The 25,431-nt window shown below is 46.2% G+C and overlaps 1 protein-coding gene across 1 annotated transcript; it reads left to right on the forward strand.

Moving 5' to 3' along the window:
- Positions 1-2,637: 2,637 nt before the first annotated feature.
- Positions 2,638-25,431, forward strand: GNB5 (G protein subunit beta 5). The gene is made up of 11 exons (XM_069026331.1): positions 2,638-2,855; positions 6,805-6,941; positions 8,468-8,509; positions 9,256-9,332; positions 10,873-11,005; positions 14,841-14,984; positions 18,048-18,139; positions 18,261-18,309; positions 20,850-20,946; positions 21,969-22,135; positions 22,460-25,431. The coding sequence occupies exons 1-11, from the start codon at positions 2,744-2,746 to the stop codon at positions 22,469-22,471; spliced, it is 1,062 nt and encodes a 353-aa protein (XP_068882432.1). The 5' UTR covers positions 2,638-2,743; the 3' UTR covers positions 22,472-25,431.

Consider the following 25,431-nt stretch of genomic DNA (forward strand, 5'->3'; position numbering starts at 1 on the left):
ACAGTTTGAAAAGAGATCAGCTGGCGAATTAGTGAGAAAGAAAACTTATTTTAAAGGCCTAAGTTTTGAAGTAGGCAACAATTTGTTACACACTGTTAGATCCTTCATTTTTCCCAGTGTCCTACACCAACTTTCTCCATGGATCCGTGGATCTTCCATGGATCCCCATCACTCCATCACTGCAATCTGGTGTATTTGCCAGGTGTGGCACTCGTTGATGTTGTACTATGCTATCATCTAAATTAATTCAGCCCTGGTTCATTGTATTTAAGGCTCCCAACTGGCCTTACTCTAACCTGTATTTTTGCATGGTGAGCTGATGATGGCATGGGCAGTTAAGCAGGAATTGGTCAGATGAACTAAATAATTTTTAAAAAAAATTTTTATTCAACCAGTGAAATAGATATTATGTATCACACACTTCTGCAGCTCACTCTGTTCAGTCGAGGCTTCCCCGTCACCTCATGGCTCTGCTGACCCCATCATCTCAGGATTAGTATCATGTATCAGCCTGCACACGTAAGGTTCCCAAAGACTCTCACCTTCTGTGCTGTTCTTTGTAGACTTTTTAATCCCATTCCACGAGGCAGTGAGACTGTTCACATTAGCAAGGCAAGAAACTGGATTTTTCACTGTTTAGAACTATGCCAACTGTCTGACACATAGGTGTTATCTATGCCAAATTCCTGAGAGCTGATACATTCCCATCAAGGCAAAGAAATTTCCTAGCCTTTTGTTGGATTTAACTTCTGGGCCTCTTCACACTTATCAGGTGTCAGAAATAAGGCATTTCTTATAGATTAGAATCCTTCAAAAATGAAGTTTCTTCTTCAGAATCTTCCTTGCTAGTCCCCCAGGACACAGCTGCATTATTGAGTTTAATGTAAGTAGGTTTAATTTTTCAGACCTGAAGATAACACACAGGGAGAAGCTTTCTGTCACTTTCCTGCTAAAAGATCTTTGGGTTTCTTGGGGTTTTTTTTCCTGTTCTTTTGGTATCACTTTAAAAATACTCCGTTTTTATTTCCTTGGCACAGTCTGTGGTGGAAGGCATTTCCAATGTGCTCATTACTCTGGGGGGCTTTGAAGGATGTTCCTTTATCCAGCAGCATGTGAACCCATAGCTTATACTGCCTACATTTGCTTTTGTGATTCTGAATGTAACCGGATGGATGAGTTCAGGGTTGCCTGCGTGGCCATCAGGCTGGTGGGGTTAGGTCACACCAGTTTCTGTGGACAATGAGAAGACTGGAAATACATCCACTGCATTTGACCCTCCAGTGAAGTGACCAGTTTCTGCCTGCAGAGCCATTGACTAGAAGGGACCTTGTGGACGTGACCAGAGCAGGGCCTGAGTTCAGCTCCAGAGTGATGGTGAAGAGCTCAGCAAGGTTCCTGTGCATCCCAGTTGGACAGCAACACTGCTTCTAAACCCAGTGTGGGACAGGACTTTATTTTCTCTGAGGCCCACACTTTGTCCAGGATGTGCCCAGAGACCAAACAACAGCTGCAAACAAGCATTTTCTTATCTCTCTTTCCAATCTTGGCACATCCCCAGGCTGAACAATAGCCACTGGATCTGCTATTTTCTGGCTAAAGGGAGACAATGGGAGTCAATAAGCACAGAGTTGCTCCTTGTAGATCAAGGACAATTCTGTAATAAGAAGGGGAGATTTTCAAGGAACTCCCAGGGAACAAAAAGCTGTGTGTCATGGTTCTTTCTCTGGAAGCATCAGCTGCTCCCTGTGCCCAGCACACATTCATATGAGCAGAACCCAAAGAGCTGAGCCCCTAAGCTCACACCACACCAAAGTCAAGGGCTATTTATTCCCTCTTTGGGAGTTTGGAAACTGCTCTGTTTCAAGAGCTGGGAGCACCACAGACTTTAATGTGCATATCTGAGAGCAGGTGAAAGGGGTAGCTTGTCTAAAGGAAAGACCAAAAAAAAAAAAAAAAAAGGAAAGAAACCCTGATACCACCACATTCAAAAGTTATGAATTCAAAGAATAGTAGAGAGAAGAGTTTTCACCATTGCATCTATCCTGCTGGCACAGGAACTGGGCCAGAGACCTGCATAGCTGACTCTCCCAGTACCCCCTACCCATAGGAGTATCAGGGCCTAATGGAGCTAAAATGGGATTTGGTAAGCCTGGACAAGATCTGTCTTCCCAATCTGATATTTTAAAATGCCGGTGGCTGTTTTTTTTTTCTTCTTTCCCCCACAGAGTGTGCATCTTGTACAAACAAATTTGGGTGCAAAGCAGAAAGAGCCATTGGCATGTGTTTCTGGGGAAATGAAGCCTTTGGGCTGTGAAGAGGGCTTGGGATATGTGTGGGAGCGGAGCAGGAGGTGAGGCTGGTCCCAGCTGCCGGCCTGGAGACCACTGGGATGCCAGAGCGGACTGGGCAGGGGATGCTGGAGAGTCTGGATGGGGGATGCTGAAGCGGGCAGGAGCGGGGATGCTGGAGAGGCTGGAGCGGGGATGCTGCAGCGGGCAGGAGCGGGGATGCTGCAGCGGGCAGGAGCGGGGATGCTGGAGAGGCTGGAGCGGGGATGCTGGTCCCCACGGTGTGCGTGCTCAGGACTGCCCTGGACGTCAGCGGGGAGGGGAGGGGGAGCCCGGGCCGGCTCCGGCGCCGTTGCTGAGGCAGCAGGAGCCGCGGCAGCATCCCCGGGAGCCGGGCTGGCAAACTCCTCCTCCCTCCCGCTCTCATCCCCGCTCTCCCCGCTTCCTTTGCAAAGATGGCAACCGAGGGGCTGCACGAGAACGAGACCCTGGCATCGCTGAAGAGCGAGGCCGAGAGCCTGAAGGGCAAGCTGGAGGAGGAGCGGGCCAAGCTGCACGACGTGGAGCGTGAGTGGGGCCGGGCGGCGGGGCGGCCGCAGGGCCGGAGCGGGGCCGGGCCTGGCCGGGAGCGGGGCCGGGGGCCGGGAGCGGGGCCGGGGGCCGGGCCGGAGCGGGGAGCGCTGCCCCGGGCCGGACAGCGCCGGGCCCCGGGCCCGTGGCTCCCGGGAGCGGGGCAGGGGCCCTGGGGCCGGCGGCCCGGGGCGGGCACGGCCCCGCAGCATCCCGGGCACGGCGGGGCGCGGACCCCGGGATACCCTCGGTGCAGCCCGGGGTCCGCCCGCAGCGTTTGGGTGTAGTGCCAGGGGCCAGGGTGAGCCCCAGCCATGTGGAAGTTGATGGGAATTCGCTTTAACGAGGCCGGGATTTCACCCGGGGTGTGGAAGGGCTTAAAAAGGAGCATTGCTTGCAAAAGCAGCTCCTCTGCCCCCCTTCCGCCAGGGAAACAAGTTGCAGGGATGCAGTGCTGATTCAGAGGCGCGGGGTGAGTCAGTGCTGGAGCTGTCGATGTGTAACTCACCGTTATCAGCTGCAGCTTCAGCGTCCGGGGATAACCCGACAGAAATGCGAGGGACAGACCTCAACCCTGCCCTCCCCCTATCCCCTTCCCCATTCAGGAAAAAGAAGCTAACCTTACCTTTATAGAGCTTTTCAAAGAGGTATTCACAAGTTTTGAGATATGAAGAATTCTTTTATTATCACTATTTGATTTTATAATTACAATAATACATTGCAGGGTGGGGGTTTTTTGTTTTGTTTTGTTTGTTTTGGTTTTTTTTTTGCTTTTGATGGTACTTTTTTTATAGAAAAACATATAAGTTACCGTTGCCCTCTGAAATCATATAGGTCACTCTACTAGAAATATTAGTGGGTCATTACAACTTTTCTTTCATGTGTTTTGACGCCTTAAGCATTGGAGAGGAATCTGAGCCTGTATCCAGTGACTTAGTTCTTAGTGTTTTGTAAGAATGAGGGACTGACAAACACTTTTGAATTTCAGGTTGGGAAGGATTAAAATAAAATATATATATTCTGGAATAAACAGCATTTTCTTGCCTAAGTTAGACAAACATGTGTTATATGAATGTCCTGTAAATCAGAATTGGTAAACAAACACAGATGCCCTCATTACAGAAACACTACCATAAATCACCCTATTCCTCCAGTATAATTTCTGTATCAGAAGTAGCAGGGCCTGTGTTTAACAGACCTCTTAAGCGTATTCTTAAACCCATTTTTGCTCACAAAGAGTTTTACCTATGATTGCAGTGATACTGTAACTGTGTGTGCCATTGACAGTCATAGGATATTCTTTGCCATATGTGAAATCTGTACATTTCCATTGTAAAGCCGTGTTTGCATAGCCATGACAGCACTTCTAAGACAGAAGTGTTAGGCTGCTGTAGAACAATGCTCCCTTGCGATATTTATATCACTGATTCTGTATCAGAGCTTTTTTACACCTAAATTATTCCCAAGTACAATTTCTGCAGAGTTTGTCAGTTTCAGAATAAGGCATCATTTCTGGATTTTGCTTGGTTGGTTGGTTGGTTGGTTGGTTGGTTTGGGGCTTTTTTTCCCCTAATCTAAAATTGCATCTTTTGCATTTTTTTGCTCAGATCATGACTTTCCATCAGTTGTTCCCAAAACAAACAGCTGGCTGAAATAGGATTGCCCTTATTTGTTCAATTGGTTCTGAACAGCAGCTCTCAAAAATGTGGATAGAAAAAGGAAATGCCAAACATGCATTTGATTTGCTGTCTTATAATTTTAAACAGTCAATTCAAGAGCTTAAAATTTTAGATGTAGATAAAAGCTTGTTCTGTTTGTGCAATCCATGAATTTTTAAGGCCAGGGAGACCATTAGACCCAACACAGAAAAGATTAAAGACCCAGCATCAAGTCCACACCTCCTCTTCAGGCCAAACAATATTTTTAAGAAAACCAGGCAGTTTTATCTGGGCCTCTGTAAAACTACTCAGGCTGTTTGCTGTCTTTAGCTGATCTACTTGTCTGAGTGCATGATTTTCAACTATCTTTGAACAATATTGGGGAATGCTTAAAAATAATTATCTGACTCTCAAACCTGTGCTAGGCGGGAGCAGGATTATTGTGGCTGTGGTTGGAGATAAGGGTCCTCAGAGAATCAGTGAGGCTAAACCAGACAATTTCACAGAGTCTCAGCTGCGTTGACATAATGGAAACAGTTTGTCCATTGTCTGTGAAGCATTTGTTTTTTCAGATATATTCTGGACACAAGCATCTTTCCAGCTGCCATAATAACCTCCTGTCCTGTGTTTCGTGTCTTTTGATTGGATCATTTGGCAGGTTTCCATGGGCAATAGTGGGGGAAATGCATCTCTTCCTCAGTGGGTTTATATGGTACTTTCTCAGAAACTTGCTTCTGACTTATGGACAAATCATGAGGAATGGTGGACAGCACTTGTCCCCTGGCTCGGGGAGACTGGTTGAGCAGAGATTTCAGGTGAGAGCATTATTCTGGCACAGCCTGGGTGTGTGGTGGCTTTGAAAGACAACTCCTGAAAAGGTAATCCACTAGAAATCAGTCTCTGCCTTGGGCAGAAATTGCTTCACTGACCCTGTGCCAGGAAATGACCTCTAAGTTCAGGATGCCTGCTCTCTCACTGTCACAGCCCTTCCCAGCCCGTGAGCTTTCTTGCAGCCCCAGAAAAGCGATGCAGGGTGAAGTGGCAAGGCAGCTCCAAAGCACCACCTGCCACAGGGGATGTGGAGCTCAGTCTCCAGCAGGGCAGTGAAAAGCTTAAGATTTCCTCCACCAACTCCTTAAAGCATCTCCATGAGCTTCTCCATTTATTTCAGAAGCTTTGAGTCAGGCATTGCCCCCACAGCCAACAGCAGCTGGACCATCTTAGGTTTTGGTGTGGACAGCCACACAACACAGGAAGTGCTGGATCCTATCAGCTCTTCTCTAGACAGAGTAATTCATAATTCTGGTGCCAGAGTCTCCAGCCTCAGCCTCTACTCTGCTGTTGGACTTGAAGTAAGTCTCACTCTCCCTCTGTGTGAAGAGCTGCCCCTGGGTGCTGAGGCACATCATGGCCCTACTCAGCTCCACGCTGCAGGAACATGCTGGAGAAGAGCAAATAGGTTTCCTCAGATGACACTTTCTCCCAGACATTTACAGGTGACCCCAGCTTGAGGTATCAGGGTTTTAGTTTTGTCAGCTGCATGAATTTTATGTCCAAGTCAGTTTGCACAAACAGAAATGTAAATTTGTTGGGTTTTTAAGAATATCAGCTGAAAGTACTGCTATTAAGTGAGGTATGAAAGAACTGACTTCTCCACCAGAAGATGCTGCTCAGGAAAGTTGCTTGCCTGCCCTCTGTTTCCCTCTTTCATAGAAGGGACATCCCATGAAGTCTTTGATGTCCATAGTTATTGTTGGAAAGTTGGGTAGTGCACTCTTACAGCAAATGTCCATTTTCCTGCTCACTCAGAGCTGTGTCCTGGCCCTTGCTGCTCCTGGCCACAAAAAGGGATGGCGCAGCAGTCACCAGTGGCCAGTACCTGTACCCAGTGCAGCACCACCACAGGGCTGAGAGCCAGCTGCAGCTGGGAGTCTCACATCCAGAACAACTGTCTGTCCACCTTCAGCCTGAGGATTTCCCAGCAGGAGGGAGCAAAGGGGTAATCTGTTTTCCAGTTACACTTGGGTGGGATGGTCTGCAAGAGCTTCAGCTGTGTGATCCATGGAATTCAAGCCCTGAGTGAATTCCTCCTTGTGTTTATCTGGTGAATATGTTCATATGCCACCCACCTTGGTGTTAGCCACCTGCCAGCTCTGAAGCAGAGTTCATTGCCTTGCACCATGGACTCAGCCTTCATGGATTAATTCCTCCAAGGGCATTACTCATAAACAGATATTTGCCAGGGCAGTGCTTTGATGCAGGGCTCTCTAACCATCAGCTGTTTGCAGTTCATCAGGTGGCAGAGCGTGTGGAGGCGCTGGGACAGTTTGTGATGAAGACCAGGAGGACCCTGAAGGGCCATGGAAACAAAGTTCTCTGTATGGACTGGTGCAAAGACAAGAGAAGAATTGTGAGCTCTTCCCAGGTATGCTCTTGGGCAGATGTTTTTCAGAGGTGCTGTTGGGAACTGTACAAATCTTGTGGCTGTGCTGTGTGCCACTCTTAGCAGATGATACCTGGGATTATTGTAAATGTTTTCAAGATGCCCTGAAAGAAGTTCATTGGCAATGTATTTATTCCGAGAGTGTAAATGTGACCTTTTAATCATTGGTACACCTGTTGTAGCTAATGCTTAAATATTTCTTGTCCAGTCATACACAGATTTTCCCATATTCCCTGCTACAATAAAAGAATAGAACCCATGTGAGTCTACATTTATTTCCTTGTTCTTTGCAGATGAAATATTGAGCAAAGTTTTCAAGTTGTATGTTCAGAGAAAATCATCAGGAAAAGGGAAGTGAAGAAATGTTAATTATTTTAAAGATTTCTATGCACAGAAATTTCTTCTGCAGTCTGTATGATTTGTATGACCTTGAAAGCCTCAAACATCCTGCCAAAATTACTGCATTTAGTTGGGCATTTTGAGAAACAGTCCTACCACCTGCTCAAGACCAGTCTCATAAGCCGGAGGAGGTAATGAGATAATTACTCTCTAGATCCCCTGGTTCGTCCTGAGCCCAGCACGGCAGTGAGTGAGCTCCTTGCACCTCACAGCTGTTCATTGACCTACATGAAATCTGCCAGGGGTCTCACTTGAGAGATAAAAATAGGCAATCTGCATTGCAAGCCACCTTCACTTACTGTGAGTTTTTACCATTCATGGTGATCTCAACAAGGAGAATAATTTTAAATATTTAAAGTCACATTTTTTAAAGTGGTTAAAATGTTAGTATGTAGATCAGAAAGCTGAACAGACAGGTTGAAATGCATTTTTTACTCTATTGTAAGAACTGTGTAAGTCCAGGTACCGAAGCAGCTGTTGCTCAGTAATAAACATTTCACTTTCATGATACAGGGAAGATAACAGTATTATGTGCATAAGGCAAAGTTGTTGTCACGAGTGTACACTTGGTGTACACGAAGTGATTGTGCTGCTCACTGTTACAGGGTTCTATGATGGCTATTTAGCAGGTTGTATAATGGATAATTGAAGGTTAAGTAAGTGTAGTGACAAGTAAAGGGAAAACCAGGATCAGAGTGGAAAGGGAAGATGAATAAACAGTGCAATATCCACAAACAGTCAAGTGAGGGCTTAGAGGTGGCAGGTTCCTAAGGAGATGGCCCTGTACGTGGCGTGTGCTGCAGGGGAAAGGAGTTCTCATGAAGCCATTAAGAGGGAAGGGAAAAAAATTGAAAAATAAATTGTTCTTTGAAGCAAACATCAGTCATCTCGGTGAGGAGGGGATACACTTGTGGTAGAGACAACAGCACTGCTGAGAAGGGTCTCCTTGATGCTTCACTGTGACTGCTGTACTTTTGTTAAGATGGAGACAAAAGGACATAACAGACTGGGGAAAGGAAATGAGCAGGAGTTTTCTCCAAACTGGGAAGCAGGCTTACAGCCATGTCTCTGGAAGGCCTCAATTTCTCTTTCTCTGTGCTTTCATTTAGGATGGGAAGGTGATTGTGTGGGATTCCTTCACTACCAACAAGGTAAGTGAAACTTCAGCAAAATCCTGTGTCCAGGGCAAATGACAGTGGGATGAGGTGAAGGGCCCACAGGTGTCACTGGAGGCAGTGGGATTATGGGAGAAAATGCAGACTTCCACTTGCACCCCAAAAAAGGGAGCCCAGGGCCAGTCACCTCCCTTGACCTGTTTCTGAGCACAGTCCCTGTCAGGGCACTGGGGTTTGTCATGGTCTCCATGGGAGGCTCTGATCCAACCTCTTTGCTGACAAGGGAGGCAAAGCCCAGCCAGCAAAACAGGGCACCCCTGTACCAGGTGTTGTGTGTGATCAGTGGGGATTCTTCAGCTGTGGTGTTCACTGTGAAATGGTGCCACTGCTCCTCCAAGCCCTGCCTGGACTGCCTCCTGGCACCCTGCACCACACAGATGAGGAAAAGCTACCTGTTTTTAACTCACTTTTACATGTGCAGCAGTGGGACCTTTCACAGCAGTGGATGACCCAAATAAAACATGTTCTGTGATCAGTTTGGGGCTCATGAATAAGGGGGAAGGTGTCAGAGAAGGACTGGCCATCCTCCATGTGCTCTGTTGCATTCTGCAGTCAGCGTTGTCCCAGCCTTACACGTGAGTTATGGCTGGGGGAATCATCTGTACCTTTCACTGGCCCTAAGGATGTCCCACAGAAATACTGAACTTAGGACTCTCCAGTGTTCTCCTTGCATGGGTTAGAGAAGCAGTGAGGTGCCAGACTCAAGAGCTGCTGTGTTTCAGGAGCACGCGGTGACGATGCCGTGTACCTGGGTGATGGCGTGTGCATATGCCCCATCTGGATGTGCCATTGCTTGTGGGTAAGTTCCCAGTTTCCACAGCTGCTTACACAGACAAGTTGGATTTGTTGCAGTCTCCTGGTGGCTTCAGAACCTGACAGATAGAAGTTTGCATGCCATGATGGTGGGTGGAAGCTCTACATTCAGTGCCTCTGATTCTATTTCCATAGTGGCTCGTACACATTATCTCCACTGACTTCAGTGCAGTAACATTTGTTGTGTAAGCATGGAAAATAATCCTCTTTCAGCATTTATATCATGGGTTAGGAATTCTGCATGCATGCAACTTCCCTGTCCCAGTGTGGTTGTCTATGTTGGATATATCTTCTAAGGGAAAGAGCTTTTAATCGTGTTCTTACTTTGCACTCCTTTTTTTATGACATAGAGGTTCATTATTAATGGTTACCAGTAAGTGAATAGACCTTGCTAAGATGGAATGGGGAGAAGTAACCCTATTCTTGATAACCCAGAAGTTTTCTGAGTGCTCAGATTTGAAAAAGTGAATTTATATAGGGGGAAAAAGCAAAGAGATTAAATGTTGGCAAAGCATCTTGTAAGAAGGGACTGGATGGATCAGACAGACAAAGCAGTCTCTCTGGGACAAGAGAAAGGAACAAAGGGAGACTTCAGCATGCAGCTTGCAAATCTAGAAAGCAGCAGACTGAGACAGACAAGCAGACCTCATAATTGTGTGTGGAAAGGAGTCTGGAAACTGTGTTTTTGACTAGAACCCAAAGAATGGCAAGAAAGCTCTGTCTTTACACCTGTAGCAGAGAGTGCACATATATACTGCACCTAATTCTGGATTTCTGTTGTGCTGTCAGTTAAGTGCCATGCACATAATGTAAGTGCATATGTAGTGTAAGCACCAGTGCATACATAATGTAAGCAACTGGTGGTGTGCCAGCATCCCGGGGACCAGGGCAGGACTGATCTACCACGGCTCTGGGAAAGGGTCAGATATAAGTCCTGCCCTTTAGAAATGAGTCCTGGGTCTGACACAGCTTAACTGGTACAACTGTCCAGGAGGGGGACAGCAGCTACAGAGGTCAGTGCTTCTGTTGCCTTTTTTCCAAACTCTTCTAAAAGCTCTGTCTTCACACCTACTACTTACTTGCTATACTGCCTTTTCTGTAGGAGCTGGGTCAAATTTGTTAAGGTAGGTGTATAATGATGCTTAAACACTGATCTTCACAGTGACAGATGTCAGCAGAAAAATGGCAGTTTGGCTGTATGTGAAACATTAACCCTGAGGTGGCTGCTGTCACCTCCCAGTTTATACTTTCGTGAGGTTTCATTCAGTGCCATTTATAAACTTGATAAGGGTGAAAAAAACTGAGGCGCAGCTGTTCAAGTTCTGTAAAGCAGCCAGGCTGTGAGGCAGCTGGGGCTTCCCTGCACAGGGAGATCCCACACAGCACAATACAGGGAAGTCGGTACTTGTAAGGGTTTGGCAGCACAGCACCGACAGGTGGTTTCCTTCTTATCACCACTCGCCTTTTGTCGTTGCAGTTTTAACCAGTTCTCCTCTCTCTGTTACTGCTATTATTACTCTCTTCAGTGGCCTGGACAACAAGTGTTCTGTGTACCCTCTGACATTTGAAAAAAATGAAAATATGGCTGCAAAGAAGAAATCGGTTGCAATGCACACGAACTACTTGTCTGCCTGCAGCTTCACTAACTCAGACATGCAGGTAAATGCTTTCTCTACCTTCTGCTCACCATCACCTGACAGGAGCTGCACTGGGGTGCAGTGCACATGTCCTCCCTTGCTCCTGGGGCACCCAGGGCCAGGTCCTGCCCCTGCAGGGGCTGCTGGAACACCCTCGCAGGGGGCAGCGAAGGTGCTGCAAAAGCTGCTGTAAGGAAATGCTTGTCCCAGCCCGTGGCTGGACTGTCCCTGCAAAGGCCTGTGGCTTCTGCAGAGGGCTCGCTGGTACCTGGGGTATCTGCTCCCCAGCTCTGTGCCAGTTTGTGCCTTTAGGAGCCCAGACTGTTGCAAATAGTTAAAACCACGGTGCAGCCAGGACTAGGCTGGGTGCTGTGCCAGCTGATGCTGACTGTGTTGTTTGCCTGCTTTGTCCCGGACATCCGGCCAACTTTGCTTTTGCTTTCATTCTTAGTATTTTTTATTTGTACCAAGTGATACATTTGAGCTTGAGGATGCCCCACAGGGCCATACCTGTTGTCTGTACATGCAGTACTGCGTTCCCTTGAGGGAAAGGAGTGATGCTGTCCCCATCTCACAGGCAGTGGCGTGGAGCACAGAGGCCCACAATGGGAGGTGATGGCAAAGCCAGGAATTGAATGCAGATCTTCTGAGACCAAGCCAGCCTTCCTCTCTATTGTGTATTTCAAAGATCTCTTTTTCTAGGAACACAGAAGATGATGAAAGGAGCCAGGATAATCCCCTTGTCCTCTCTGTTTTCTGAATTTAATTAAAGCTCTTCTCAGTGCAGTTCTGCAGCAAAATAAGTGGCAGAATGGAGCCTTTTCATAGCTCTTGATGTCAATAGAGCTGCTGGAAAGGGAATACCATGTCCCCTTCTTCCAGATATTTGGAGCTCTTCTGAAGGAAATATCAGCTCTCGTTGCTTCTATTTCAGGACATGTGAAGCTGAGAGTATGTTGTTGTTTGTCGCTCTCTGGTTTCTGTAATGACTCTGAGGTGCTAATTTAAGTCCATTGCCATGGAAACAAGTGGCGGAGGTACCCAGCACTCAGGCTTGCTTAGCTCTGACCTTCCTGTGCAGGAGTCATGTGGAATTAGAGTAGTCTAAATTAAGTGGAATGTTTCTGATGAGATACAAACCCAGTTTTCTCATTTCTTGTCTACAGTTATATGCATCGGGATTAAATCCTATGACAGGAAAAATAGCAATTTATTTTTCACAATAAAAAAGAAAGAAAAGTTGGGTCTTTTTTTTCCATATTAAATACAGCAAATTGCATTGATATTGAAGGTCATGTACTACTATTGTTAGATAATATCACAGTGGATTAAGGTTCTTAATATTCAGTGTGGATATAAAGAAATTTTTCTGAAGTCTTTAAAAAGAAGTTTTCTTGTGATTGCTAGGCTTGTAAGTGATCATTTATGGCACTGCATGTTATTATTCAAACAAATACAAGCAAACAGGTTGGCCAAGCTTCTCTTAGGACACTGTTATGTAGCAGATCCCAGAGAATCCCAGAGTTCTTTTCTTTTTTCATTTACATAAAGGCCTCAGGATTAAAACTATTCAGGATTAAAACTATTAAGTAACTCTGAGGGTACACAGTACATTGTGCAGGCGCTTTTCCAGATGCGTGCAGAGCAGCTCTGCTCTCCCAGTTTGCTTCAGGAGGGATGTGGTGCTGTCCTGGAGCAGCTCTAGCATGAGGTGGAGGTGTCCCCCAGCCCAGTGTCCCCACAGCTCCCACTGCCAGGTGCTGCCAGGGCTGCAGCTCTGCCCTGACTTCTGTCTTAAACTACAGCTCAGTTTTCCCACAGAGGCGTGGAAGACTGGGTAGGAGTTTAGGGTTTAGTGTGCTCGTGGGCTTCGGGCAGTGCAGTGGACAGAGAGCTCTGGGGGTGGCTCATCGTGGGTTACAGTCACTCCCAGGCTGTGTGGGTGCTGAAAAAGGGGGTGCCACCCTTGCTCCCCATCATGTTCCCACGTGGGCCCTGAGCTGCAGGGCTGGGTGACCCACGCACCTTGTTCTCAGTGCCCCAAACCAGCCTTGCTTGAGAGAGCCTCCCCTGCCTCAGTGAGCTGAGAGCCAGGGAGCCTCTCTTCCTAAATTAGGTATCTGCAGCTCTGCGGGGTGATAATGCTCCCCACGTGACAATGCTCCATGTCTATTAATAGCAACAGTTAATTGGGATCTCAAGTGTTTTGCATAGGGCAGGCAGGGCTGGGGAGCAGGATGAATCCCACGATGGTGGAGGAAGTACAGGTGAGGGTGGCCCCTCTACTCTCACCACTGCTCCCAGCCCCGGTGCCTGTGCCCCTGTGAGCAGGGCTGTGTCCCTGCTGTCCCCTGCCCTCAGCAAGTGCTGCCTCTTGCCACTGGGCGCCAGGCAAGGGTCCCCATCCAGTGCTGCTCGAGCCCCTAGTGCTGCTAGCCACAGTCTCTTAGCAAGGATTGCCAATTCCCTCCTGGTCTTAGATCTTCAGAGCTGGTTTGGTTTTCAATAGCAATACCTTGAAGTTGAGTCCATAACATTTCTCTTTAAGCATTAGCTGGAGCTCTGGGTTGCCAACAGACCCTTCCCTTACACCTTTAGCTACTCCTGTTCCCCTTATGACTTTCTTACACAGTGTTACAAGAGCAAATCCTCAGAGCTGAAAGTCTTCATTCCTCAGCCAAGTACAAATATACCCCAGAACAGGAAAGTTCATTGATCCAGGCTCCAAAGCTGGCCAGAAAGACAAGTCAGGACTTTCTTCTGCTATTATCATCTGAGAGCATTAGCATCTCTGTGCTGCAGGATTCGGAACAGTCTGTTCTGCAGCTTTTACCTCTGTTTACAGGAAGAATTTTTGGAGCATCTGTCAAACATGTTCAGTGTTTAACCTTTATGCAACTCTGTGAATGGTTTCATGACTGTGTTCATTTTCTTCTTGAAGAGAATTTTGTTTTTAACATCTAACTACCCACTGGGATCACTTGAGTTTCTTCACCAACCATGAGAAAAACCCGTGTACAAAACTGAGAGCCCTCCTACGTTCACCCTTGCTTCCTTCCACACCAGTGCACAGGGACTCTTCCAACCTACAGAATTTGTGATTGCATAACAGTTTCGGGTGCCAAGGGGAAATTTTGAACAATTGAGCATCATCAGGATTTAGCCACAATAACAAGCTCTGATCACATGTGCTTTCTACAAGTAATGTAGCAGATGAGAAGCTGTGAGCTATGTTCAGCCAGTGTATGTTCAAGCCCTTTCACACACAAATGGTTTTGGACAAGTGAGAGCTGGTGGACTTATCAAACAACTGTCTAGACAGGCTTACTTCCCTTTCAGAAAACCCATGTCTTAAGCCAAATTAATTTGGTTTAACCTATTTCAAGCAGAAAAAAAAAAAAAAATTGGTGAGTTAAGCAGGTATTCTTAATTCCAAGAGTTCTTCCATTTACCTGGGTTGAATTCCAGCAGCCTAAATGTGGATAGAGTGAAGTACGGGGACAGACAGGAATACCAGTGTTGTTCTGCCACCTTTTTAGAGAATATGAAAATACCAGCAGATCCTTACTGCTGTCAGTTCTGCAAACCCCATCGCACAGAAAGGACCATTATTGAAACATGGTGTAGGTATAGCGGTGTCCATACAGCTCTCCTTTCCACTCTACCTATTTTCCTTAAAAATAAAACCCATAAACGGTACTTAGGTTCACACTGGGCTTATGGCTTTGATTTACTGCATAATATTTAATTAAATTAAAGCTGTCCTTTGGTGTATGTGTAGGATGTCAGTTGTTTCTTTGTAACCTGAAGGTCATCTGCTGATCTTGTATTGTGACTCTTCTTCCCACATCCTATAGATCCTGACAGCAAGTGGAGATGGAACTTGTGCTCTGTGGGATGTTGAGAGTGGGCAACTCCTACAGAGTTTCCATGGTCATGGAGCTGATGTCCTGTGCCTGGACCTGGCCCCTTCTGAAACAGGAAATACATTTGTCTCTGGGGTAAGCAGGAGCTTCTTCTCATAATACCAAACTAAGGAACATGGAAGTGAAAAGGCAGCAAATCAGGAGGCTCACGACGTCACTGAGAGAGGGCTGGAGTATATGTTGGATGCCCCAGTGCAATCCACTCATTGCAAGCACATTTTCCAAGCTGGAGCAAATTAAACCCCTGACTGTGGGGTCAAACCCACCCAGCCAGTCTGACTGCAGTTCTGCTTACTTAGCAAGTTCCACCCCACATCAAAGCAATCCAGCTCGAGATCAAAACAACGCCTCTGCCGGGAAGGGGAAGGCTGGGAGTAAGAGCAGTAGGCTCCTACCACAGCAGAGGTGTGAGTCCCTGTGGGTGGGAGCCTGGAACAGCAGAGGACTCCACACTTTGCTCCTTCCCCGTGCCCAGCTCTCTGGAGCCAGATGGGGTGTGACAGGCATCAGGTTGTGCTCAGAGCATCAAAGTGGGGCTGCAAATAACGTGCCTGCCACTGTGTCCCTCAACTGCTCCCCAGAGTCAAGGGGCAGCTTGGACACTGGCTAACCCCTCGTGCAAGTTGGAGCAGGGAGATGAGGTGTGGCCACATCTTCAGCTGTTGCTGAGTCCTCTGTGCCTTCCAGAAGCACCAGAGGCATTTAAAGCCCCTTCATCGGTCAAAAACTGTCCGCTCCCTGTCCTGGCCCAGAGGAACATGCAAACCTCACTGGGGCTGCAGGACTGGACTGGTCTGGGAAAGTACCCAGGGCATCTTCCAAATCATGTCCTGCTGCTGAGGGATCACTGGGGATCACTGTTCCCAGGCAGCTGAGCCATTGGCACACAGCCTGGCAGTGAGGCAGGCCAGGCATAAAGGTGGCTGGGATGGGGCTCAGCTCCTTTTCAAGGTGATCTTGGTCTTTCCCACGTTAGAAAGTGAGGGTGCAGATGAGAGGTGGTAGCTGAGGGGCAGGTTGCTGCCAGTAACTTTGCTGAAGGTACCAGTAGTAGCTTGGTTGGTTTCTGATCCCAACCAGCACTGGCCCAGGGCTGATCCTGTGTTTGATGATGGAAATGGCCCTTGTGCCAGAGGGTGCCAACCATGGGTTAGGGGTGCTTGGAGTCATGGTCTTATCCCTACACAGTAAACATGGACCTCTTCTGTTATGGCTCTTTTTATCAAATTTGTCTGGCCCATCAGGAGCAGAGTCCAGCACACTGGCCCAGTTTGCCTGCTGGTAGCACAGCTGCTCCAAAGCGTGACTGAAAGCTAATTCCATCCAAGTGCATTACTTCTCTCGGGTTTTCCTGTCACCGAGCTTGCTTCCCAGAAAGGATAGGTTCATTCTCCCTGGGAACAGCTCAGCTTATTATAGGGCAAGGAATCGCAAGCAGCTCTGGTACTGCTAAGAGAACATGTCATACTTGTGTTGATAGAGCAGCTTGGGCATGTCTGTGCTTACAGGCACTCGCTTAATTCATCACATGTAAAACACCACTGCAGTGAAGACCTGTCTTGCATCGTGTCAGTGCAGGTACAGGCAGAACAGTATGAAGGTATGGTGGCAGAGAGAGACTCCCTGAATACTGTTCCTCTGTAGGACAGTAACCTTGAACTGGAATAAGCAGGGTCAGTATATCAGCATGTAGGCTGGGTGCTGTTACATTTAACGCCCTAACTGAAAATTCCAGCCCTCCCGGGTGAGCTCAGGGCTGTGCCCCAGGCTGTTTTGCTCAGTGCCCTCTGAGCAAGGCTCCTTAGCTGATTTGGATATCACTCAGGGGGTACGTCTGTCCACAGCTGGTGGCTGGTTTAGCCTTCAAAACCTTAGGAGTCAAAGCACCAGCTTGTCAGATTGGTCTTGCCCCCAAACTCCCAGAGAGGTCATTAAGAATAGTGCACATGGAAGCAATATGAAGGGCTGGGCTTGGGCTGTGGTGGGGCTTTAGAGGGAAGTATGCTGGGTCCAAAATATTCTCTATCCTGTTTGTTTTCCCTTGTGCAGAAACCACAAGCTGGTGCCAAGGAGTATTACCTCTTCTAAATAATGACATCTTTACTAAAAACACTAGGATTTAATTTTAACAACAGAATTTTTTTAAAAAAGAGAGACATGTGAATTGTGAAGAGACTATTTAATTAGCTATCATATTTGATTAAAATAAATAACGTGTGTGGCACGGTCTGGTGGGCAGGGCACTCTGGCTCAGCAGAAGCAGCAGCCACCTGGCCTGCCCTGTGCTTCCCACACAGCCTCAGAGAGGCTGAGCCCCCGGAGCTGAGCCTGCCTACTGCCTGCTCCTCAGCAGGGGCAAGTTTGTTAAAATCTCCCATCACTGTTCAAAGCAAAGTCCATGTTCTTTTTCCTGTCACCACAACTGTGACAGCAGTAAGACACTGCAACTGAGAGCTCATACCTACGGGTATGAGATGGTTCTTGCCCCAAGGACAGTGTAGACTACATGAGCCAAGCCCCTTGCCCAAAGAATTCAGGGTGCTGAGCACTGAGTGTTAAATGATCTTTTCAAAGCACAGCTTGGAAGGGCAGGTTTGAGCTTGAGGATGAGATGAAGTGCTGCTATGCTGTTTTTCTCATCCCAACCACACCATCAAGCATGTGGGTGCAGAGCCCTGACACGGGTTAATTCTGGTAGGAGGCTAGGCAAGAAACCCTCTGGATGCACTTATTTAATTTTCTCTTTCAGTGTATGAAAAGAATTAGTTATAAAACTTTAAATGCTCAGTATTAGTTTTTTATATTGATCACACTAAGTGGTCAGGGAGCAGGTCAGTTGTGCAGCTGTGGTATGGTGGGGCTGCAGACAGAGGTAGGGCAGCAGCACAAGCAGAGCAGGGTGGTGAGTGCAGGGCAGCATGGGGCTCCAGCCTTCATGAGCAGCTCTGCTCCCACCTGCAGCTGCACAGGTGAGGGTGCCACTGCAGCCAGCTCTGGCACTGCTTGGCTGGTTAAATCCTCTCAGAGCTGTGATGTTCAGAGCCTTTGAATGTAGCAGGCTTGATGAGAAATATCAGACACACGAGGGGTGAATGTCACCATTTGCACAATTGCAGTGATATTTTTGTTCCTTACTAGGGATGTGACAAGAAAGCCATGGTTTGGGACATGCGGTCTGGTCAGTGTGTCCAGTCATTTGAAACCCACGATTCAGATATCAACAGTGTCAGGTCAGTATGTTTCTGGGAGAGGACACGTTTGCAGTGTTGAGCAATGTGCTGATTCTATTTCTGAAGTCTGACCTCATGCAAGTAATGTAATGTGTTCTGGTCTTCTTTCACTTGTGCACAGATATTATCCAAGTGGAGATGCTTTTGCCTCTGGTTCAGACGATGCCACGGTATGTTCATTCAGCAACCTAATTTAGGAAAATTCTGTTGCTTCCCAAGTCAGATTTTCCTAAAAGACTAGGTCACATCCACAGAAGACTTTTAGTGACTAAACTGGGCCTGTGACACCAAATTTGCAGAAATAGTAATCCTGTAAGATAAGATATTAAATACCATATATAACATTATTGGGAAAATCATGTAACACTGTAGGTCACTTCTGCAAACTTCTCTACAAGAGGTACTGTCCAAATACTCATTTCAGATTCTCTATGTTTGAAGTTTCGTGACTAAAATTAGTTGTCTTACTGGAAGAGATTTGGCTTCATACAGCTCTTGGTCACAGCATGGGAGGAACCAGCTGAAGTGCTGCAACTTGTGTCAGGAGAAGCAGCATGTCCCAGAAAGTGGAAGGGCCATAGGCTCAGGGCAGAGCAGGGCAGATGAGGGCAGCTGGCCTCTGCAGCCCCAGGGTGGCCTTGGTCACAGGGCCTCTGTCGGCCCTGACTCACTGCCAGCACTCTTTGCTGCAGTGAGTCTCTGCATCCAGGTTGTCCTGGATCACACAGTGGCTCTTAGTGGATCTTGCTTATCTGTGAGCAATCTGCTAGGAGGGACTCAGAATGTATTGACAGGTAAATTGGATCAGCACAAGGTATACAAGATGCCATTTAGCTCCTGGTGCCCTCTGCCCCCAGTGATGCTCAGGGCTGATGGCACTCCCTGCAGCTGGTGTGTCCCTGGGGGGACCAGGCTCTGCCTCACCACAGCCCTGCAGGGACTGAGCTGTTGAGTGTAGCTTGAGGGCAGATGATGGGGAGGCACCTGGCACCTTATTTCTTCTGTTCATTCAAACATCACACTGAGTCACCTGAGAGCAAAGACTTTAGATAAAGTTCTCTGCCCTCAGAGCATGTTCTGAGTCTGCTCCAAAGCTAGCTGAACTCAGTAGAAACATTCCTTTTGTCTTCATTGGATGTGGAGACATTCCAAGGCTCTTCTGGAGAGAGTGAACCCTGACTTTATGTTTTAAAAACTGTGATTAGAAGTTAATGCCTCTAGCCCTGTGGTGAGATTAGTGGCTCTCTGCACACATGGATGCAGTACTGTGAGCTCTTGAGATGCTGAGGGAATGGTACAGAGAAATTGTCCACCATTAAATTCCAGTGAAAGCACTCTCTTTTAACACCCAGTATCACAAGTTCTTATTTATTTATTTATTTGATGGGTTTTTACTTTTTTAACTATTCTTGACACCCCTGACTCAAGCAGGAGAATGGGAAATTCCACCTCTGTACTTTTGACAGAGGTTTTGGCAGTTTCCATCTACCTCATTCTTAAAATGAAGAGGTTTGTTTTTGCAGTGTTACAGAGTGGTATCGTTGATCTGATTTATATGCTTGGGGATTCTGAGGAACAGATAATCCTGACTGGAAGTAATCCATAAAAGCATGCTCAGATGACAGTGTTGTCATCTGCAGTGACCCCAACTCCCTGTCAGGACAGTCCGACGAAATTTTTCATCTGTGTGGAGCACTGGGAGAGCTGGACTGCACATACCTGGCAGCTCCCCACTGCCCTGAGAATCAAACAGCCACTTCTTTATGTGCACACTTGAATACCAGCCACTTTTCAATAGGAAAGCCTTAATATTAGCAATCCCATCTGGCCAGTGTTTGCTTAAGCTTAACTTACTGAGGAGGGGTTTCAGTTCACATAGTTTCAAAAGTGCATTTTGATTTCAGGGCTAACAGACAGCCTTTCTGCATGGCAGTGAGGTTTGAAGTCTGGCAGTGAAGTCTGATACATGATTTCCATGTCGAACAAGCCCAATTTTGCTGGCAAATGATAAAAACAGGAAGTATAGGTTGTCAGAGGTGATTTGGAATTTTCCATGAGAAATGAAAACCAGAGATCTGCATTAAAATGTATTATTTCACTTGAATTATTTTCACGTAGGTTTTTCAAACAGAGAGGCCTCTCAGCAGGGCAGGGACTGTTTGTTGTCCTGGCTTACTCAGAGCCAGGACTACCACCTAGGCTCCTCTGTGCCACATGGTCCGTGTTCTCAACAATGAGTAGAGATTTGATCCCATCTCCCAGGCTCCAGCTGTGGCTAAGTTGTTGTTTAAGAGACTGTCTCCACATGCACCCCCCCAGCAGCAGGATGCCCTGATAAGTGTGAAACCACAGAGGGGAAGCGAGAGGGTGTGGGGACTCCAGTGGGTAGCCATGGTCCAAAGCCCACCACTCATGTCTTTCTAGCAGGACAGGCAGGAGGCTTAGAGAAGTGGCTTGAAAAAGAAAGTTCTTCCTGCAATGTATACAAAACAGCCTTGTGTTGCTTAGATCCCTGTTAGAGGATCCCAGCTGCAGCAGCCAGAAGCAGAAGGAAAGGAGGAAGCAGAAAGAAGCAGAAGGAAAGAAGCCAAGCAGCCGCTTCCCGTGATATCTGTTAGGCTGCACCTCCCACTCCCACTTTTTCCAAATATTTTAGCCAGTGCTTCCAGCATTTACTGAGGCATGTGTGTTGGTTTTGTTTTAATCCTAGTGTCGTTTATATGACCTTCGTGCAGACAGAGAAGTAGCAATTTATTCCAAAGAGAGCATCATTTTTGGAGCATCCAGTGTGGACTTCTCTCTCAGTGGTGAGACTTGAACTTTGGAGGTTATCATAGTGTTGAGATTTGAGGGGAGCTGTACAATTTTTCAGTTTAATTTGATAAAACATTTGTTATTAAAAGTTATCAAAAGTACTAAGTACCAAAAGAAACATTTAATGCATGGAAGCATTTTTTTTGCCTCTGTAAAAATAATTACTCTTTAAATAACCTAGCTGGCTATTTCTTCGTTGTAGTGATGAAAAGTATTTTCCTGGCCCTACTGAAGGCAGGAAATATTTTGCCATTAACTACAGCTGGGCTAGAGTTTCACAATAATAATGAAAAACATTTCAAAGGCAACATGAAATGTAGCTAAACTATTACGTGCAGTTACATAAATAGTTTTTAAAAGCATAACAAATGATTAATAGTAAAAATGTATTAGAGGGGTATGAAGAAAGAGTCATTGCCACTTTTCACTGCAGATCCTGAGACATAAGCTCGAGTCTTGTCCCTCCTATCCCAGCCCAAATGCAGAGCTCCCCAGTCACCCTGGGTGGGGATGAGTGGGTGGTGGACTGCCCTCCTCCTGGAACCGAGGCAAATGTCTCTGTCATGGTCACAAGCACCACGGCTTGTCCCGTTGGCAGTGAATCACTTACCAAATTGTCTGTTAATCATTCAAACATTTGTATTCAGCTTCTTGTGTAAGGTCTGAGTAAAGTACTATTACCCTGCAATAGCTGTTAAAGCGCTCTTCAGTCTGTCACGGTTTGGAGTCATCCCCCATCTCTAACGTCTGAACACATTTTATGTAATTTAACTAAAACTGACAGTGCTTTTAACATGAATGAATGACTGGAATTGTTCCAGCATTTAGCACGGACAGCTCAGCAGCGGGCAGGGCTGTCCCACGGGAGCACCGCTGGCCTGGGGAAGCAGAGCTCACGGGGTGGGCTCGGGGTGGGCTCGGGGTGGGCTCGGGGTGACCACTGTCCTGCAGAAGGCCCTGGCTGCGGTCAGGGCACGTTGAGCCCTCACTGTGTAAAATCTCATTCTCTCTGCAGGTCGCCTGCTGTTCGCGGGCTATAACGATTACACCATCAATGTCTGGGATGTGCTGAAGGGCTCCCGAGTGTCCATTCTGTTCGGACACGAAAACCGTGTCAGCACCTTGCGGGTCTCTCCCGACGGGACCGCGTTCTGCTCGGGCTCCTGGGACCACACCCTCCGAGTAAGTGCCCAGGAACCCGCTGCGGGTGCTTCTTTCTTCAGCCATTTAATGACCGGGGCTCAGGAGGAAGGGGAGTTAGGGGAAAACTGCTCTAGAGGAACTAAGGAGGGTATAAAACAGCGTAAAACGCCAACAGCAAAGCCGAATAAAAATCCCCACCAAGTGCTAGCAGAACGGCTAAGTTTGAGCTTGCTGTTGGGTTACGTGATACCACTGCTGCTGATACTCTGTACCACTAATGTGATTGCCCCGCCAAAGCTAATTTAATGTTTGACAGAAGAGTCGCTGTCATAAAGGAGTGTTCAGCTCTCTCTCTTTCTACAGATCTGGGCGTAACCCGAGATCCCATATGCAGAATCAAATGAAGACTGAAACGCCAGACTACAAGAACTGCGTAAGGAAGCCATTCCTCAAAATCAAATATTCACTACAGTACCAAAGGGTGACACTGAACCCACAGATTAACACAACAAGGTAGAAAATGTAGTCTCCTTGAACACATAGCAAACGTTGACTTGTAGTAAAACGAAATGTTTTAAATTTTTTTTTGAAACTATATTCTTTTATTAGAATTAGTTTCATTATTTATAAAGGGACTTTTCTCCAAAGTCACCTGTATCATAGAATTGAGTATTTCAGTGCACATTATCTATTTATTTGCATGAATTTAGTTCCTTTTTAAAGTAAAAAAAAAAAGTCCTGATTTTATCGGGATGTAGCGTAAGGCTTTGGAAACATTCCGTAGTAGCATATTGAATGTCGGTGTTGAAAAATGGAAAGAGAAACAATTCTGATACTTTATGATGGTGTTATGGATGACTGAACCTTGGTGGTAAGTAGAGGAGCAAAGGACCTACTGTGAAGGTACTGGCTGCTGTCATAAAAATGTATTTTTTGTACAGAAGAGAAATCCCTTCAATCCCTGTTTTTTCCTACTGTCTTTTTAGATAGAAATAAGTATTTCATCTCTGTTACCTGAATATAAAGAATCTAAATATATACAAACTGATAAACAGCAAAGAGGAGGGATATAAACATGATTTACATAATCATGAGGTAATACTTAACCAGTAGTTTCTTAGAAATTTTTAATTGTATCACTTGGTGAGTGAATTTTCTTTTACTTAAAGAAATGCTACATGCTAAGCACTAAGGGATACTACACGCTAAGCATTAAGCACCATTATACTGATGGTCAACTCTTTTCCAAGTCAGTCATAGTCATTCTATGACCATGATTCTTATTTGCATTTTGAGCAGTTCATACAACTTTGGCAAGGCAATGTAGCTTAAATGTATATCAAAGCAGTATATACCCATTTTAAGGTCCTTCTGCAATGTCAGAGCAGTTGTAAGTTCATGCAAATACAGGTCAAATCATACAGTCCTTACTGTAACAGTCATCTCCCACTGCCATGGACATGGTTTTGTCATAGCTGGACTTGAGAATGAGTAACAGTGAGCTGTTGAAAATCTGCTGTGAGCCACAGTCCTGCCAGGGTTTGAGACTGTGCTGACCAGAGCACATGAGTCCATCTGATCCAGGAGTCCCTGGTTTTCAGGGGACCAGGACAGCTGGCCACATTGCTGGCAGCACCCAGCCCTCTGTGTGAGCATGGGAATGCCAGACAGACTGGCAGGACCACCCCACACAGAAGTGATGCTGTAGAATCAAGATTTAATCAGATAAAGATGAGATACAATTAATTATAGAACCACTGTGAGATTATATCTGCATTCATACATTGAAAGCTATTGGGACTAGAATATGTCAGCTCTGCTCTGCCAGCAAGTACAGAGTCCTAACCTCAATATGAGAACAAAGAGCTGGAGTAATGCTGGGGGCTTGCACAGCCTGGCCTTTGAAATTCAAGTGGTGAGGTACAGCTTTTAATGCATCAAATATATGATTTACATTTAGACTGGAACAGGAGAGAGCAAGCTTACTGGAATGAGCCTGTTTACAAGCTCACTGGAGTTTGATGATAATATCCTCATTCTGTTTGCAAGTGGGATTTTTTTACAATAATATAAAAATCATATTAGAAACAAAGTCTCCTCATCCATGAAAACATTAGGTTCTGTGAATCCATAACCAGTTAACCTAAGACACTGACATTTATACCAGCCTTCCATCCCTAATAGAATAGGTCAGCTGTTTTCACTTGGAAAAGTCAACTCTGATGCTTTGCAATATTTGTGGCAAGCTATCCCTGTTACAAACTGAATGCACTATGGAAATGTCATATAGAACTCACTGTGCAATATTGAGTCAATACACTGTACACATTTGATCAAAAGATTAATATTAATGTTTAGATAGTATTTATTGGCAAGATGTTTGTTTCAAACATAATACGTTGTGTTGATACTTATGAACAGCCTAAATACAATAAATTGTATTTTACATATTGAGAACATGTATGTAGTAGTTCTTCCCATTGCTTAGGTATTTGTAATGGTGGCTTTTTTTTTTCTTTTTTTGAAATTCACTTTTTGCACTACAGTTTCTTAAATGATTTCTCCTGCAAAAATCTCAGGTAAAATCCAGATCTACCAGCAAATTACTTGTGGAATATCTTCTGGAAATACCCAAGGTGAACCACAGCAAACAAGAGTGAGCAGCCCTTAAAAGTATTTGAAATGCCATCTCAGCTCCCCCTGCATTCAGGAGGACAGAATTCAGATTGTTTTCCTGCTCTGAAGGATCACAGCTAATGTAATGTTCCATATCCTTATTGCTATACGCAGGAACGAACTGGAAAATGCAGGATATATGTTTTGTGGGAGCTCCTTGTGTTGCAGCAGGATGCCAGGGAAAAGCTGGGCACTGAAATGCTGTTGAGGGCTCAGGCTGTCACTGTTTGGGTCAACCAGATGTGCAGATCACCTGGAGGTGCAGCAGTTCAGCTGTCTGCCTTGTCAGGAGAGAAATGAGCTGTGGCCAGCTTCAGTGCAGGTTTTATGGTCAGCTTGAAGGTGGCTGGTGGAAGCGCTCAGTTTAGCCACTGAAAAAAGCACCTTCTTAATTTAGGTGCATTGTTTCATTTCCTCTCTTCTGAGGGGCTGGGGAAAGTGCTGAGCCAGCTTGTTCTGAGTGACATCAGTGCCCAAACTGTCACCAGATACAGTGAGAATGAGTCTGACATTGCATCTTGCACTTGTGTTCTTGCACCGAGAAATGCTGTGGGTTTTGGACTCGTGTGTTGGTGAACATGGGCTTCCCACCTGTGAAAATCACCTCTTTGTTCCTGAGGTAATGGTGAAAACATGGACCAGGATGGGCCTCAACTTCC

This window comes from Aphelocoma coerulescens, chromosome 10 (genome assembly GCF_041296385.1).
Source record: "Aphelocoma coerulescens isolate FSJ_1873_10779 chromosome 10, UR_Acoe_1.0, whole genome shotgun sequence".
Lineage (NCBI taxonomy): Eukaryota > Metazoa > Chordata > Aves > Passeriformes > Corvidae > Aphelocoma > Aphelocoma coerulescens.

What these genes read in the sequence shown, in the direction of transcription:
- GNB5 (XM_069026331.1), top strand. Translation starts at nt 2,744, where the DNA reads ATGGCAACCGAGGGGCTGCACGAGAACGAGACCCTGGCATCGCTGAAG. An exon ending in CAAGCTGCACGACGTGGAGC is followed by an intron (nt 2,856 to 6,804) that starts GTGAGTGGGGCC and finishes AGCTGTTTGCAG; the next exon opens with TTCATCAGGTGGCAGAGCGT. An exon ending in TCAGATATCAACAGTGTCAG is followed by an intron (nt 18,140 to 18,260) that starts GTCAGTATGTTT and finishes ACTTGTGCACAG; the next exon opens with ATATTATCCAAGTGGAGATG.